Source organism: Zingiber officinale, chromosome 8A (genome assembly GCF_018446385.1).
Source record: "Zingiber officinale cultivar Zhangliang chromosome 8A, Zo_v1.1, whole genome shotgun sequence".
In the NCBI taxonomy this organism is placed as follows: domain Eukaryota; kingdom Viridiplantae; phylum Streptophyta; class Magnoliopsida; order Zingiberales; family Zingiberaceae; genus Zingiber; species Zingiber officinale.
The window spans coordinates 34,137,339-34,153,574 of NC_056000.1; the positions used below are offsets into that span (position 1 = coordinate 34,137,339).

The 16,236-nt window shown below is 35.8% G+C and overlaps 1 protein-coding gene across 2 annotated transcripts; it reads right to left on the minus strand.

The window, feature by feature from the left end:
* Positions 1-1,253: 1,253 nt before the first annotated feature.
* Positions 1,254-8,870, minus strand: LOC122008394 (probable LRR receptor-like serine/threonine-protein kinase At1g67720). 2 transcript variants are annotated; one of them, XM_042564110.1, is made up of 15 exons: positions 8,514-8,870; positions 6,869-7,400; positions 5,890-6,395; positions 5,669-5,801; positions 5,513-5,584; positions 5,365-5,433; positions 5,213-5,284; positions 4,996-5,064; positions 3,283-3,434; positions 2,862-3,103; positions 2,588-2,714; positions 2,449-2,517; positions 2,175-2,358; positions 1,908-2,043; positions 1,254-1,827 (listed from the first exon to the last, which is right to left on the minus strand). In XM_042564110.1, exons 1-15 carry the CDS (start codon positions 8,596-8,598, stop codon positions 1,483-1,485), a joined length of 2,793 nt encoding a protein of 930 aa, XP_042420044.1. In that variant the 5' UTR covers positions 8,599-8,870; the 3' UTR covers positions 1,254-1,482. The 2 variants fall into 2 exon arrangements, with proteins under 2 accessions (XP_042420044.1, XP_042420043.1); XM_042564109.1 differs by having other exon boundaries at positions 4,996-5,067.
* Positions 8,871-16,236: the final 7,366 nt, after the last annotated feature.

Genomic DNA, 16,236 nt, shown 5'->3' on the forward strand with positions numbered 1-16,236 from the left:
ATTAAATTGGCAATCAATTAATAATTAACAAAAAATTAGAAGAATAAGTATATAAAACGAGAGAAAGATTAAAGGGCGGATTGATAAAAAAAATCATTTAAATAGACCTTAAATATATGTAAATAAGGATAAAATATATTTTTTATAGTTTTTTATTTTTTGCCTGATTTTAAATTAGTTGTAAACAAAAAAAAACAATGTGGCATGAGAAGTTTTCATTAATGTGGGGTTCTAGAAAGAATCTATTGTACTTAATTTTGTTCTACATTGGAAGTTGTTTTTGCGGGGTTTTAGGAAGAATCTATTGTAAGTAGTTTTGTTCTACATTGGATAAATTTGCATTTAAATTGGATATAAATGTGGATAAAAGCATTTTTTTTTCTTATTTAAATGTTGTTCTGTTTTAAGAGGACGAATTGGACTTCTTTAAATATTCATCTTTCTCTTTTCCCGATGAAAAAGTAAAAATAAAATAAAACCTCTTTTTAAATTTATCTCTCAGTTGGAATTAGTTCATTCGGAGAAAAAAAAACATAATAAAAGGATGGCTTGGAGGAGAATTAGATACTTTCTTTGTTTAGATTCACAATCCACCTATAATTTGATGGTGTACTGTTTTCTCCTTGCCACATATATTTTCAACTCCATTGTCGCTCCAGCTAGCTTGCGAAGTTGCAATGATTGTCTAACGCTCTTAGGATGTAGTACAAACAATGGACGCATGATATCTTTAATATAATAATGGGTCGATTCTCAAGAATTGACGATCTAAGATTTACCTCATCATGCACCTGACGATAATATATCTACATATACCTCCCTCCATAGGACCGACACTAAAAAAATTGTTAATATAACATATCTATATTGCAATGGTCGCCTTGCCACAAGCGGCCTACTCACAAGCTCACAGCAATCACCTGACTTTCAGTTTGTGTTGCCTGCTCGCTAGTTCGTGACATACTTAGCGACAGTCGGTGACCGTTTGGTCACAAGCTCACAGCAGCCACAAGCTTTCTAATTGCTGCACTTGTTCTTGACCCACAAGTATCCAAATCGATCCCTTCTCTTTTCCCTTTTTTTCACAGCAAAACTTTTTTTCCTCCTAGGGTCATTGATCTCTCTGTTCATCCAACTTCAGAGTAAACTGGGCAAACTGAACTGAACTAAATTATTCATCAATCCAATTAGAAAAATCACAATCCAAAAGGCTTTCTCTGCACCACCTAGAACACGTCTAATCACAACCAACATGTAGAAATACTCTTAATTTGATGGATTAATCTGACAACCATACACTCGATAAATGTTCAATTTGCTATCAACTCAGATGACGAAAATAGTATGTGTTTTTCTTTGTTGTTGTTGTAAAGAACAGCTAGAAAATGACAAGTTTTTTAGGTAGAAACGTGCCCAAAATTCTTAGCATTCAATTCACAATACTTACTGATAGCCTAATTCAGTATCTGCACAGTCGAGCAGTCACCGCAGCCCTGGTTGCAGGAAGAACTCCGGGAACGAAACATTCTGCTCCGGGGTAGCCAACTCCACAGGAACTGCATTCCCAGAGCAGTCTGCAGAATTCTTTGATAATATTTCTCTCACAGTGTGATCTCCGCTAACTCGATGCCCTGAGCCTTGTTCGATCTCGATGGCTCCCTGGATCTCCTTGAGCACCTCTGTCATTGGAGGCCTTTGAGATCCATAAGGTTTGACGCACATGATTGATATCTCAGCGATTTTCCACATCGCCTGCAGATTAAAGTCATCTTGCAATGAGGGATCGATGATGGCCTCGACATTGCCACTCTCAATGAATGATTTTGCCTGACAAATTATAGTTTAATGTCATAAAACAGAAGCCCCTGCACCCCAACACTAGCAATCAGAAACTAAGAACCACTAACCCATGCGACAATGTTGCGGCAGTTCAGGCCAAAACTTTCATTAGAAATTGGTTCTTGACCTGAAATCAGCTCGAGAAGAATAATACCAAAACTGTAAACATCGCTCTTTTCTGTTAGTTGTTGAGAAATGTAGTACCTGTACATGATGAAAAATAATAAAGTTTTGGGAAAATGCATTTGTGTGAGAAAATGAGTAAAATGACATGCACATTTGCTACAAGTGATCGCTGTTGTACTAAAACTACACTTTAAGGGCTAGGATCATACTCGGGATCAAGATATCCAACCGTGCCCCTAACTCTGCTTGAAACATGGGAGCCATCCACTGCTGGTTTAGAGAGGCCAAAATCTGAGACCTTCGCTCGCATCTGCTTGTCCAGGAGAATGTTGCTACTCTTGAGATCCCTATGTATAATGGTCGGAGAACAACCCGTATGTAGGTACTCAATCCCTGATTTCACTCAAGTGCAAGATGATTGTTTAGATTTGACAGTAACTAGTGGTTGTGGAAATGAGAATACTAATCGCATTGAGTTATAACCTTTGGCAGCATCCTCTGCAATCTGAAGGCGATTAATCCAACTAAGTGTTCTTTCGCGAATCAAGGGTCCTGCAAAACATGGAAGTAGATTTCATTCCCAATCAAGTTGCTTCTGAAATAAAGGAATGAGATGCACAACCTCGAAGGTGCTCTTTCAGATTGCCATTATGCATGAATTCATAGACAAGGATGTTCGTTCCATCCTGCTGGCTGTACCCGAGAAATGTTACTAGATTCCTGTGATGGATTCTCGAAAGCAAAGTTACCTGAAAGAATTTGTAAGTTCACTCGGATGATTTATTTTTTAATAGCTCAAAACCAGAAAAGAAAATTTTATAATATCTGAAATAACTTGATAGAAGTTTAGAATGTTTATACATCTTGACAATTTGAATGACAGAACAAAGAGTTACCTCATTTATGAATTCGCGGATTCCCTGATAGGAATCGTTATTAAGCACTTTAACTGCAATTTCTTTCCCGTCCATCATCTTACCATAATAAACTATCCCAAAACCTCCCGAACCAATTCGTTTTTCGAACTTTCCAGTTGCATGTTCAATTTCAGACAATGGAAATCTATGGGCTGTTTCAGCAGAAACTTCACTGAAGAAAGTACCCAACTTTTGTGCGGGTTGGGCATTCACGTTGTTATCTGGAAAGATCAAAAAGAATTCAGATAATTATATGATGCTTACCATCTTAGGGGTTAATTTACCTAGAAGCAAAACGATGGAGCTCCATATGTAATTTTGTGATCCTTTCTCTCACTCTTCCTAATTAATTATCCAAGTAAACACAATCTAAAGTTATGACAGATAACTCCCAATGTACCTTCAGACACATTCTTCTTTGATTTTCGGACAAATAAGCAGCATATCAGAACCACCATTAGTAACAAACATGCTCCTAGTATTGAGAAAACAATAATAACAACATGATTGAAGCCTTTCCTTTCCTTGTGTAGGTCTTTGTTCCCGGAGTAGCTAATGACAGACAAACCAAGAACAGAAATCAGTTTTAAGCTATCAATCCAAATTATCCAAAGAGCTTGTAACACAAGAAGCAATAAAGATTACATCTCCGTTCTCACTAAAGCATCATACAATAAAATTCCAAAGGATTCAAGCTAAAGTGCATAACAATTAGAGTGACAAAATAACTTAGAAAAGGAGATCCTGATGTGTATGAGGATCCTGCCAAGGTAGGACTTTCTTTATTCCGGGCTAGTTGTAGCTGGGCAATTTTACCAATGCAACAAACTAGCCCATAAAATGTGACAAAATAACTTAGAAAATGGCATTCCACTAGAGGTCTATATATTGATCTCTTTTTCTTTTAGATAGTATATGTTAACAATTCATATCATCGCTTGTGCAATAGTTTAAAGCATGATTTGAAATCTCATACTTGTACCAGGAGAAACGATCGAAATATATTGTTCCAATAAGTCATTGAATCTTAATACCACTTGGTAACAAGATTCAAAATCTTGGCCATGTCGTAATTTTGATTTCTGATAAAAAAAGATATTATTCTAGTGTTGTACTGACACTATGATGCATGGTGCCAGTGAAAGATTGGAGGTTAAACTAGGAAGGAGATGAAGCAAATGAATGAGACATTGTTAGTGTTGAATGGTATCGAATTTGTGTTGAATCATGAATGGTATTGAATTTTGATAATTTACCGGAATGATATATTTCGACCATTGCCCAGCATGGTATAAAAATTAAAACCATACTCAATACAAGACAATGTCTCCTTCCTATACTTCATCTCCTTCCTTCAACTCCAATCTATTATTGGTATCATGCATCGAAATATAAATATTGACACAATACCAAAAACAACATCGTTCCAGTCAAAACTGAAATTTCAAATCAACTCGAAACTTTGAACCTTGGTTCAAAGCAACACTTAAAATTTCATTTGGAGCCGAAGTTCGAGCCTTCGGCTGGAAAAAAGTGGTATTGGTTTAATGTTGACGTGTCGATGCATACTGTCGATGGCCTTAAGGGTGGAAATGAGGGATGAATCTGCTTGCAAACAACCTCACAGTGAAATCCCACCTTGCAAAACCCTAGATTCACCTCACAAAACCCTTGTTATTGATCATCTTGCAACAGAAGGCTTGTGGCTCTAAGGAAGGCTCACAGGGTTAAGGAAGATGGTTGTCCTTCTTAATTTTGCATCACGCCTCATCATGCCTTCAATCGCATCTTGCTAGACTAATGAACAAATTAGTGGCTCTCCTTCACCTAAATTGGGTGCATCGACATGTTTCTTGTACCAGTTGATGGGCATAGTAACATTAGCATGTGATGACTAGGGTGTAATGAGATTTAAAGCCTTAGTTTAAAGGAGGAAGAAAGAAAATGATACCTAAGAAAAGAAACAAAGCATACATCTATATGTACTATATAATATTTAGTCCCCTGGCAAATATGTTACCATTGTCACCCTTCTTGCTGATTGAATAAACAATATCTTGGAAGAAGAAAGAAAACACTTGAACCATAATAACCAAATGGACATAATACCTACTCGATGATGATATTCTTCTCAAGAATTGCCTGCGGTACCACTCCAGTCAATTGATTATTTTGCACATACCTGCTAATTACAAGTTCTGAAGAGTTCTTAAAAGTGATATTACAAACATAAAAGAGGTAAGATGCAAATTATTGAGAATACAACCACAATCCCACAACCCTGTGCTACCTACTCGATTACTAAATTTAGCTTCAGTTGTAAAACTTACAGTTCTTCTAGACTTTGTAGGCTTGCAAAGGATAAGGGCAATGAGCCAGTCAATTCATTGTTCTCAAGGTGACTATACAAAATGAAGGGGGGAAAAACAGTTAGTGTCTATAGAGAAAAAGAAAATGCAGAAACATTTTTTTTTTATCTTACATCCTTTCCAGGTTGATGCATGCGCTAAAATCAGGTACCGGCCCAGTAAATGAGTTGCCATCAAGTCTTCTGTAGTTGAAGATTTTTTTGTTATAATTAGACTGATAGAAAATAAATTAACATATGCAAATTCATCATTAGATCTTACATCTCAACCAAGCCTGATAGTTTTGTCAGTTCTGTGGGAATATTTCCTGTTATGTTCATCTCCGACAAAGAGCTGTAAAACATGTTATATGTATATCCATTCATTCCAAATGAATAACCAACATACAAAAGGAAAGAAAATGTTTGATGTTTATACATGGAAATTATTTTCGGTTGTGAATCTGAGCTGCAATTCACCCAGGTCCATGATGCCGGTAAACATGGATCACCGCCTTCCTGTGCCCAGTTTGCCAATGGGTAGTGTGAAACAAAATTGGCCATGAGAGTTGCTGCAAACTCATCAGATGAATAAATCATACTTTCAAGCTTGTATTATTCTGATAATCGCAATCTCAGCAAATAAGTAAGAGGACTTACCATCTTGAGAGCCAAAATTTATCTGTTGGTACCTATAGATCTCCATAGCATTCAAAATTGGTCCTCTGGATGAATCATTTGTTTTCTTGAACCCAAAAGAAAAGACAAATGGGAGGGAAACATTGGTGTACCCAGGTTCATAGAGCCGATATTTCCCTTGAGCATTCTCTTGGACATCAACAGTGGCCTTACTATATGACGGCATGCCTGGAACTACTAGCTTAAATTTCCTTGTCTCATCAAAAGCAAGCTCTTCAATTTCAGCAAAGTATGAGAATGCCCAACCATTTGCAGGAAAACCATCCAAATCAAGGCGGTAAGTCAAGGATCCATTTTGACCCACAACAGCAGTTTGCATCACCTTTTCAGGTGGCATTTCTCCTGTACTAACATCTATGGCCATTGTTGTTGACACTATTTCAGTTCCAGGAGCAACATCAACAAGAAAGTTCGCCCTCCTTTTAGCATCTGATTCCCATATTCTATCAAATGGATCATCAGGATATCTGTCAACCACAAAGTTCCATTAGACCAGGTTTGGTTGGCAAGTCTATGCTTCCAGAATTGTATGGCACTTATTTGAAATGGAATTCAATAAAGGAATACATAATGCAGAAAGTTTTTATGTGCAAATATTAGTGGTAATACATTTCTTCATGGCAACATAGACTGTAAGCATGCCATGTAGTTCAGGTCTTTGAAGTGTTGCAAAATCATAAATAAAACCAGAACTTGATGAAACACTACACTTATTTAAACATTTCCGTTCATATAGTGTATGAACAGTTTGATGATTCTCCTGGTAGTGTTCTGTAGAAATTAAGTTCCAACACCAACTAGTCTTACATCCAACTAGGATACAAAAATGACAAACTTGCAATGGTTGAAACATAGAATTTGTTAATTCATATTGCTACAAGTAGACAAAGGCTTTATTGACTAATAATAATCAATCTAAAATGGTAGATATAATAAGTACCTTACTGAATCATTGCTCCCTGCACCAAAATTTATTCTTGCTGACAAACTGAGAAAGAAGTCAGTTTCATATGTAGTATAATAGAGTGAACCATTAAATCGGCGAAGCTCAAGCGTAGAGATAAACGGTCGTCCCGTACTAGCATTAGATAAACAAACACTTATTGTTGGAGAAGAAGTCAATAGAACTAGCTCTTCAATTTCTATATTTGCAGCATCTGATATCACAATGGTTGACCAATATGTTGCCCCAAGATAAATATCAAACTTTGGATAAACATTACTTTGATCAAAGTTTCCGTACAAGAAAGTTGCTCTCACAAGGTATCGTGCCCGAGTCTCCACATTCAAAGTATAGCAGTACTTATTACTGTTTGCAGGGAAGTATCTAACATTCATATATTGCTTCCTGCTCTCACTGGGGATGGCTATCTTGGCAGTTTGACTGTGCAGCATATTACTATCAGAAATCCATTCAAGTCCAGTATCATCTATGTACTCATCTGTACCTCCACAATCCAAACTTATAAAACCTGGGAAGAAGGGGAAAAGGATAAAGAAAAAAAAAAATCATTTGAATACTGATTCTCAAAGGGCAGCATATGCCGGAAGCCTGCGCTGAGTTATATATGTTCCTCATCCACCTATATCAATCTCAACCACTTACCTTTCCAGGTCAACATGGCAAGAAACAAATACAATAAATATCATGAAATCATCATAATGAGAAAAATAAATAAACTGTGCAACAACATACAAAGATCAAATAAATGCCTATACTACCAATATGGTTCCACAGTTCAACTCACTCAAAATAGAATCAATGAGTCAAGCTAGCTTGCTTTTAAAAAAATCACAAAATGATTTTACCAACTAGTAAAGTATTAGCAAACAAAGGATATCATAGTTACTTGATTCTGAAAAAGGTTGCAACGTTTGAAAATGAGCAAAAGGCCAGCAAGCTTCTCAATGTATTTTGATTGTTGGCAAGGTGTTAACGAAACTGTCTTGAATTTGCCCAGAAAAATACATTCTGACTGAAAAAGACTTGATTGTAAATGCTCTCGTAACCTATAAATCTTGAGCCACAGTCAAATTCAAATTAAAGATAGCACGCTTAGACAATAACCTTAAATAGACATAGGTTTCTTCGCACAGCTCAACTTTGAACCTAGAACTTCCGGCTTCAAGATGAAGCAAGTTCAGTATGTAGCTTTGTTTACACAGCTTATTTCACAGTAACAGTCCAGGTTAACATTGAACAGGAAACATAAAACTCAAATATGGAAAATTTCAACACCTTTCGGACGTGTAATGCCAGGAAGAATCCGACTCACAAGATTATCTATCTAAAAGAGATACCTATGCGCGAGGCCTAAAAGAATTGAAACTTTTACCAGAGGTATATGGAGAAATACATCGACTTATGATGCTGACCTCTGTTCAAGAGTGATAGGAGAAATCCAATTAAAAGACTTATCCATCAAGATTTTATTTTTTTACGAATAAAAATCAATAAATCCGGACCATTCAATCCGAACTAAAAGGAACATATCCACACAGACATCAAAACGACCTCTGCTGGAGTGACATCAGAGACAACAAAAGAAGCATGATTCTAACACAGAACCAAGGAATTAAGTTACCTGGCATCTGAGCTGTGGACGAGGAGAAACGGAGAAGGAGGTGAAATACGAAGACTTGCAGAAGCATAAGAATCTCCATTTTCATTCCTCTCAGATCAAGGAACACACTACTACCTCAGCATCCCACAACGAATTCAATGCCCACGATCACTTTCCTGGAGTGGGAAGAAAAGCTCCACCACCGCCATCATTGCGAGCCATGGAGTCCTGCAACCATGCGGCAAGCGATAGAGAGAGATCGGGGAGGGATTTCGGGCGATTGGCGGAGCCGGAAGGGAAAGGCGAAGCAAAGGAGAGTGGCGGAAAGCGAGAGGAAGGACGATAGAGAGAGAGCGCCAGTGTGATGAAGCGGTAGTGTGAAAGATCGAAAGAGTAAGAGAGAGTATTATAATCGAGGGGCCCACACGAGCGCAGTGGTGTGCTCCAACAGATTAAATTTGGGCCCACTCGGCCCAAATGAATTGGCAGTATTGTAATAACTTTTAACCCCACATTAAATGACATATTGGTGAGTATGATTATATAAAAATCAAAATAAAATTATATAATAAAAAATATTTAAAATTTTCATTTTATTTTTTATAAATTATTTAATAGAAAATAAGGACCGAGTGTTTTTTTTTTTAATTTTTCTTGAACATTTTTCCAAATAAAATTGATAGATTGTTATTTAAGAAAACTTCTACCAAAATCATTTTGATTTAGTTTAGTTTAAAGTAGATATAAATAGTTAATAATAATAAATTAAAAAAATCCTATTTAGATAATTAATTATTTTTTATTTAAATTTAAAATTTTATAAAAATTTAAATAATATTTTATTTTATTTCATTATTACGTGGGCAACTGCTGTTTTTTTATCTTTTATAATATTTTAAATGATTAAATTTAAATAATATTTAATATTGTCAGCTTTATGTGTAATCATGTGTTCCACTAAAAAAATCAAAAGAAAATAAAAGAAAAGGTAGAAGATTCCTCAAGCATGATATAAAGTTAATACTCCTTCGAAGTTAAGGCATCGTCTATATAATTTTTGTTACTAAATTATATTTTAAATTACAAATAGATTTATTTAATTAATGTTAAATTTTTAATTTTTTTTAAAAAAAAATGTAAATCCCTTGAACATCATCTTTTTTTTATTTATATTTTTATATTATTTAATTTTATTATTTTTCGAGTTTGATTCATCTAAGTTGGGACACTATAGGAACTAATTAATTTGGTTGAAACTCATATGTCATGCTAGTAACACAGCAAAAGTGGTAATCCTCGTCTCGGGTCCTTTTAGGACTGTCTCACATGATTTAGAAAGAAAGTAAATCACAGAAGACTTTGTCTAACACAGCAGTCATTTGCGTGGAGGGTGAACATACCAACAAAGCGTTGCACACACATTGAAGATCGACCCATGGCATAATGCAACAACTCCATGGGGACTCCCATGCCATGCTAGTAACTTGGATGTTATAAGTTGATGTATACAAGGAATCCCGAATGAATTTTAGCCGCCTCCGCATCATCCCCACATGAGAAGAACGCCCTCGTTGGGCGATCTAGTTGTCTCAACTCGCTCGTAAACAACGACTTCTCTAGTAGGAGGCATCCTTGCCAATTGGTTCTCTCAACCTCTGACAACTTTCGATGACCCTAATCATTGTACTCTATGGCCTAGAACCGTCCTTGGCAAAGTAGTCTGTATCGAATGCGACGCTGGGACAACGGCTCGACCATGCCAGATATGTGACTCCACCACTGTTTCTCTTGGCATCCGACTCAACAAGTCAACTCTCGGCTCGTGTGGCGACCTACATGGTTTTGCTTCCTCTTTAACTATATAAGTTCAGGTGAAGATAAATAAAAATATGACTTTCTTCTCAAACGAGGAGGCTTATCTTCTCTTCTAAGAGATCTCTTCGATTGCTTGTTCTTTTTCTCTCTAACACATCCGCGATCTTCATCTCTCAGCCCAATGCTAATTTGATCATCGGAGAGATCACGTTGGCCACGCTGATGCTTGCTGAATGCGTGTTGACTCGCAAGATAGCAAGGCTCTGTCAACCGAAAGACGAACATAGCCACAACTCCGAAGGAGGAGAGGCCCGCGCGAGCGCACATGGAAGGACTGCATCATAGGTTATGCCTGAAATAATGTAATCCATCCGCTTGAATTGAATTGCACTTTTTCTTGATATATATAAATTTGTAAGTTAAAAATATGTACATTATTTGTAGAGATACTAAAATTAGGGTCTAATGCTTTTTCTCAATTGAATTGAACTTTTATGCCATTAATAATTCAACGAGGTCAAAAATTTTCTTTTGATTTGGAACCGAGTGAAAGGAAATTTGATTATAATAACATCAATGGAAATAAAAAACTAAGAGTCTTTATTTTTTTTTCATAAATTATCATCCACAAAAACTTTTAAAAATTAATTTTACAATAAATATCAAGATTTCCTGTGAGATATCCAAAAATAATTTCAACTCACTAAAAAAATATTACGATTAGCAACCAAATATTTGGTTGCTAATCGGTCGCTAAACGACTGTTATTTCTAGTTCCAAAGATATTAGTCCTCGATGTCATTTAGCAATGAAAATTAACTTTTATCTCTAATTAGTAATGAATATTAAATTTTAGTGATGGAGCTAAACATCTGTAATGAAAAAAATTATTTTTCCATCCCTAATTTATGATAAAAATTCAATAGAATCTCCCTTATTTGATAAATTTTATCCTATTTAAATTCAATACAACACACAATTGACATCTACATCCAAATTTATTCAACAAAATACATTCAATACATTACATTCAACTTATCAAATGCAAATATTCATTACATTTAACATTTACAAACAATATAAACAAACAAACCACACATCCATTCAAATATCAACAAACAAACAAACAACATTCAACATTCATAATATAAAATCTGAAATGGTACATAGTTCATATATAACTAAAATCTATTACATTGACTCAAATATTAACAAACATTCAACATCAACACATCTCATTGGTAATTATCCTGTTTAAGGATAATATATGGTTTAAATTACACTACATATGTAAGTTTAAACTACTTATCAAAAAATACAAAAACAATTAAATATTATTTTAATAACAAGCTTTAAAAGAACATGTACCTCACATATATAATATAATATCAAATCTGTTAGGATACTCTAATGAGTTAGTGGGCTTAAATCGCTTCTTCAATGATTTGTTGTAGTAGATAATTGAAGCAAAGACTCCATAATACCTAACGTTCTTGATTTTACTTGGTAATTAATCTAAGAGTCCACTCCTCCTCACTCATAGATATATTATGAAAACCTCCTTTGTGGAGGCAGTAAAACCTCGTATAAACTCAAACACAATAGTACACGAGAGAATATAATAATAGATACAATAAGAACAAGTAAATGAATACAATAATATGAAACCTTGTTATTGATCTCTTGTTGATCTGGAAACGCCTCTTGTAGACTTGGAAGTGAAGCAATACTTCGCACTGAATTGTCCAAGAATCGGAGGTGAAGAATAGAGAAGAGGTGTTGCGTTTGAATATTCGTTATCTCCTTTATATCTCGCGGATTAGCTCAATAGATTGACTTACCCTCAATTGATTGCCACATCAAATCTAAGTGCATCCAGCCATCCAAACCTCACAACGACTCTTTTCTTCGTCACTTAATCGATTATCCAATCAATTATGGACATTCTTAATCGATCACCCAATTGATTACGAAGCCCTCTACTTGCTCATGAACTTCTCCCAATTGATCAAGCAGCTTTAATTGATCACCTGGTCGATTCAAAAGCTCTATGTTCACTTGCGACCAAGCTTAATCGATTATCCAACCGATCAAGTCTCTCGTGATATCCTCAATTGATTAGAATTCTTCCCAATCGATTCAGCATAGTGCAATGCACTGTTCTTCTGTGAAAATCACCTTTTAATCGATCACTTGATCTATTGAATTCAATGTGAATTGATCACTTGATCGATTCACCATGTGCGAAGAGATGTGCTCAATTGATCAGCTGATCAATTGGCATATGTCTTAATTGATCACTTGATCGATTACCCAACCCTAACTTGCTTAACTCAAGTCTAGGGTTTTCTTGCCCAATCTCCAGTCAATCATGACCTGTCGAGACTTCTTCACCAAGTGTCTAGTCAACCTTTTGACCCATTTAGACTTTACCAACTTTTCGTTGGACTTCCGATCACCAAATGTAGTCCTCCTTGATCCACTTGGATTTTTCTCTTGTCTAATCATAGTTAGGACTTTCCCTTGCCAACGTGCGGTTCCCTTTGACCCACTTGGACTTTCCTTTGCCTTACCACAGTTGGAGTTTTCTTTTACCAAAGTGTGATCCTCTTTAATCCACTTGGACTTCCCTTTGACTAATCACGGTTAGGGCTTTCTTTTGCCAACGTGTGATCCTGCTTGATCCACTTAAACTTCCCTTTACCTAATCGCAGTTAGGGCTTTTCTTTTCCAACGTGCAATCCTCCTTGATCCACTTTTAATTTCCTTGCCAATGTACGATCCTAATTGACCCACTTAGACTTTCTTTTGTCTGACCGTAGTTAGAACTTTTCTTTGCTAATGTGCGATCTTCCTTGATCCACTTGAACTTTTCTTTCTAATGTGTGGTCCTCCTTGACCCATTTGGACTTTCCCTTTACCTAACCCTCGAGTTAGGACTTTTCTTTGACTAACCTCTAGTTAGAAGTTTACCAGCTAAGTACTGACCCTCCTTGACCTACTTGACATTTCTCCCTTTCTCACATATTGTCCAACAACATATTATCCAAACATGTCGTCTACAACATATTATCCAAATATTGAAACTCAAGCTCGAATCCACTTGAGCTTAGTCAAACTGTCAACCTTGACCCGAAGAATGATTGCACCAATAATTTCCCAACAATCTTTCCCGTTTTGATGTTTGACAATATCTTTAAGTTAGTCTAACCCATATTAGCCCAACTCCAACTTCATCCCATGATCGAAGCATGAATGTGGATTTCTAATTTAAACCCACATTTTCTCTCACTTTAACACACATAAAAAACTCTTCCCTTTAAGAGTCAATTTTGTCAAAGGAACGCAAAGAAAGTCTCATACCTTTCATTATATCATATGCTTACTCTTGAGTATATATCGCATGCTCACCCTAAAGTGTTGGGGATCCGATAACCAGCTAGAAGGGGTGTTGGATAGACAGTGCCCCCAATTCACGGTTCTTCCTACACTTGTTAGTTGCAGAGCGGAATAATACAAAACAAATAAGCTAAACACCAAAAGAAAAACAAACTGTTAACACATCGATTTACGTGGTTCAGAGATAATTTGCTCCTACTCCATGGTTGTATGTAAGGTGGATGATTCCTGTGATCCTTCGGTGGATCAAGCCCCGAAACTCCGGCTAGCACGAACTCCTTCTCGATGAGTAAATATCGCACAACCTTGATTAATACACAACACTACAATTACAGCTCAAGGTAGACTACTAATAGGGGTTAACCACTTCTATTTCGTCAACCTTAACTAAGCTTCCAAGCCTTGGTTATATAGGCTACAGGTTAGATAACCCTGCCTGCCAATCGATTGGTGAAAGTGTCAGTCGACTGCACACTATAGAATTTCAACCGTTACATCCCAACGGCTCGATATCAATTGACTAATGAAAGTACTAGTCGACTGGTGAAAGTACCGGTTGACTGGTAAAAGTACCAATCGACTGGTGAAAGTACCAATCGATTGCTCTACACTGGTCGAATGAACAGAAATATTATGTTCGCTCCCAGTCAACTACTCAGTCGACTGATGAAAGTATCAGTCCACTAAACCAGTCGACTGATGAAAGTATCAGTCAACTGGTACCCCGAGTATAGTCTCTCAGCACTTGGACCCTCACCCTTTCGACTCACTCTTGTAGCCTTGACCTCTTGCCTTCAAGCCTACTTCCTTTGGCTCTCGTCCCTCGGATGCATTTAAGCTTGCGGCTTGTCCCAATGTCATTTTTCCCGTATGCCTCAAAGTCGCTTCCTTCGGCTATTGTCCTTGTTGTGTTGTCCACGGTCCCTCAGATGCTCCATCCTTCATCGAACCTAAAGCCATCAAGCTGAGTCATATGTGTATCCTGTAAATCTGTACACTTATATACACATATCAAATACAAGGGTAAACCTAACTTAAATCCTTTGCCCAAATTATCAAAACCCATGGTCACCCCGGACCATCTTGAGGTAAGATTGCTCTAACATAGAGCACTCATACATCTATAATGAATATTTCCAATCTTCCATTGTTTCTAATGCTCATCCTTGAGCAGTTACAATGATCTCAACCTTCCATTGTTTCCTTGTCTAGAAAAAAAATAAATCATGTATTTTAAGGAGAAACTCCCTCTCAAAACATGTCCCAAACTTTTATCGTTACACCAACAATGACTTGGAGTTCTTAAACCTTTAGAAACCCCAAAATTAAAATTTTGAGATTCAAAATTTAACTTTGAAACTAAACCTCCTCCTAAACTCCAAGTTAGTCCTCTTTAACCATTCCTTTCTTATTTCTATTCAGAAAACTACCCTTAAATACTTATAAATACATTTATTAAGGTTAGCGATGGTTAACATAACTAAACGAGACTTAATGCACTAAAATCAGACTATTTTAGCCAAAGTCAACATTTTCAATCGATTGAAGTTGGGTTTTAATCGATTGAAGTTTCCGCAATCGATCAGTTGATCAATTTAGGGGGTGCTTAGTCGATCACTTGATCGATTTCGTGAACTTTTATGCTCGTGGAAATGACCTTTAATTGATTGACCAATCGATTCACATATGTGAATCAATTACTTGATCGATCAAAATTTCTAAATTTTCTGATTTTGAATTAAGACTAAATTTTAGAAATTTCTAAATAATTCTATGATTTTTTTAAAATCACAAAATTTTATGTAGACATTATTTATATCATATAATTTTAGGAGAAAATAGTTTTCTATGAAAATAACCTCTATTTTCAAAGATTGACACAAACTTGGAAACCATTGAAAAACTTCAATGCTTTACTATACTTTGTGTTCAACTAATCAATGATGACTCTTATTAAAAAATAGACTTCACCAAGATTTTCCAAAGTGATTTTGAAATATTTTTCAAAACATAATTTTCAACCATGTTCCTTGGGCTAAATGTACATGACTTGTAAACCAGCTTTTCCAATGATTGGACTTCTCATAATCTATTGTTAATATAAAATTGAAACTCAAAAAGATGAACTAAATCAACACCTTGAGTTTTGTTCATCCTCCTAACATCTTACTTGTATCTAATGTGTTTCAAAAATACATACAAGCCAAGCTTATGGTTCTTGTGAGATGTACAATAGGTTTTCCCTAAAACTAAGGGATCATGCATTAGACATTTAAACTTTTGATCATCCAACCTATAATGTCAATTGATGTCATTATCCTTAATTACAAGGAGTTTTAAAATAATACATGAAAATAATTATGGCATGCATTAATTACATAATTTTTTTCAAAAAAAAAATTATAATGATGTATGCATGACATAACATAGGATATTTTCATAAACATATATGAATACTAAATATGATATCATGGAATATGATGGGTACACAATCATGACAATTTTAGCATGAAGGAAATACTTAGATTAT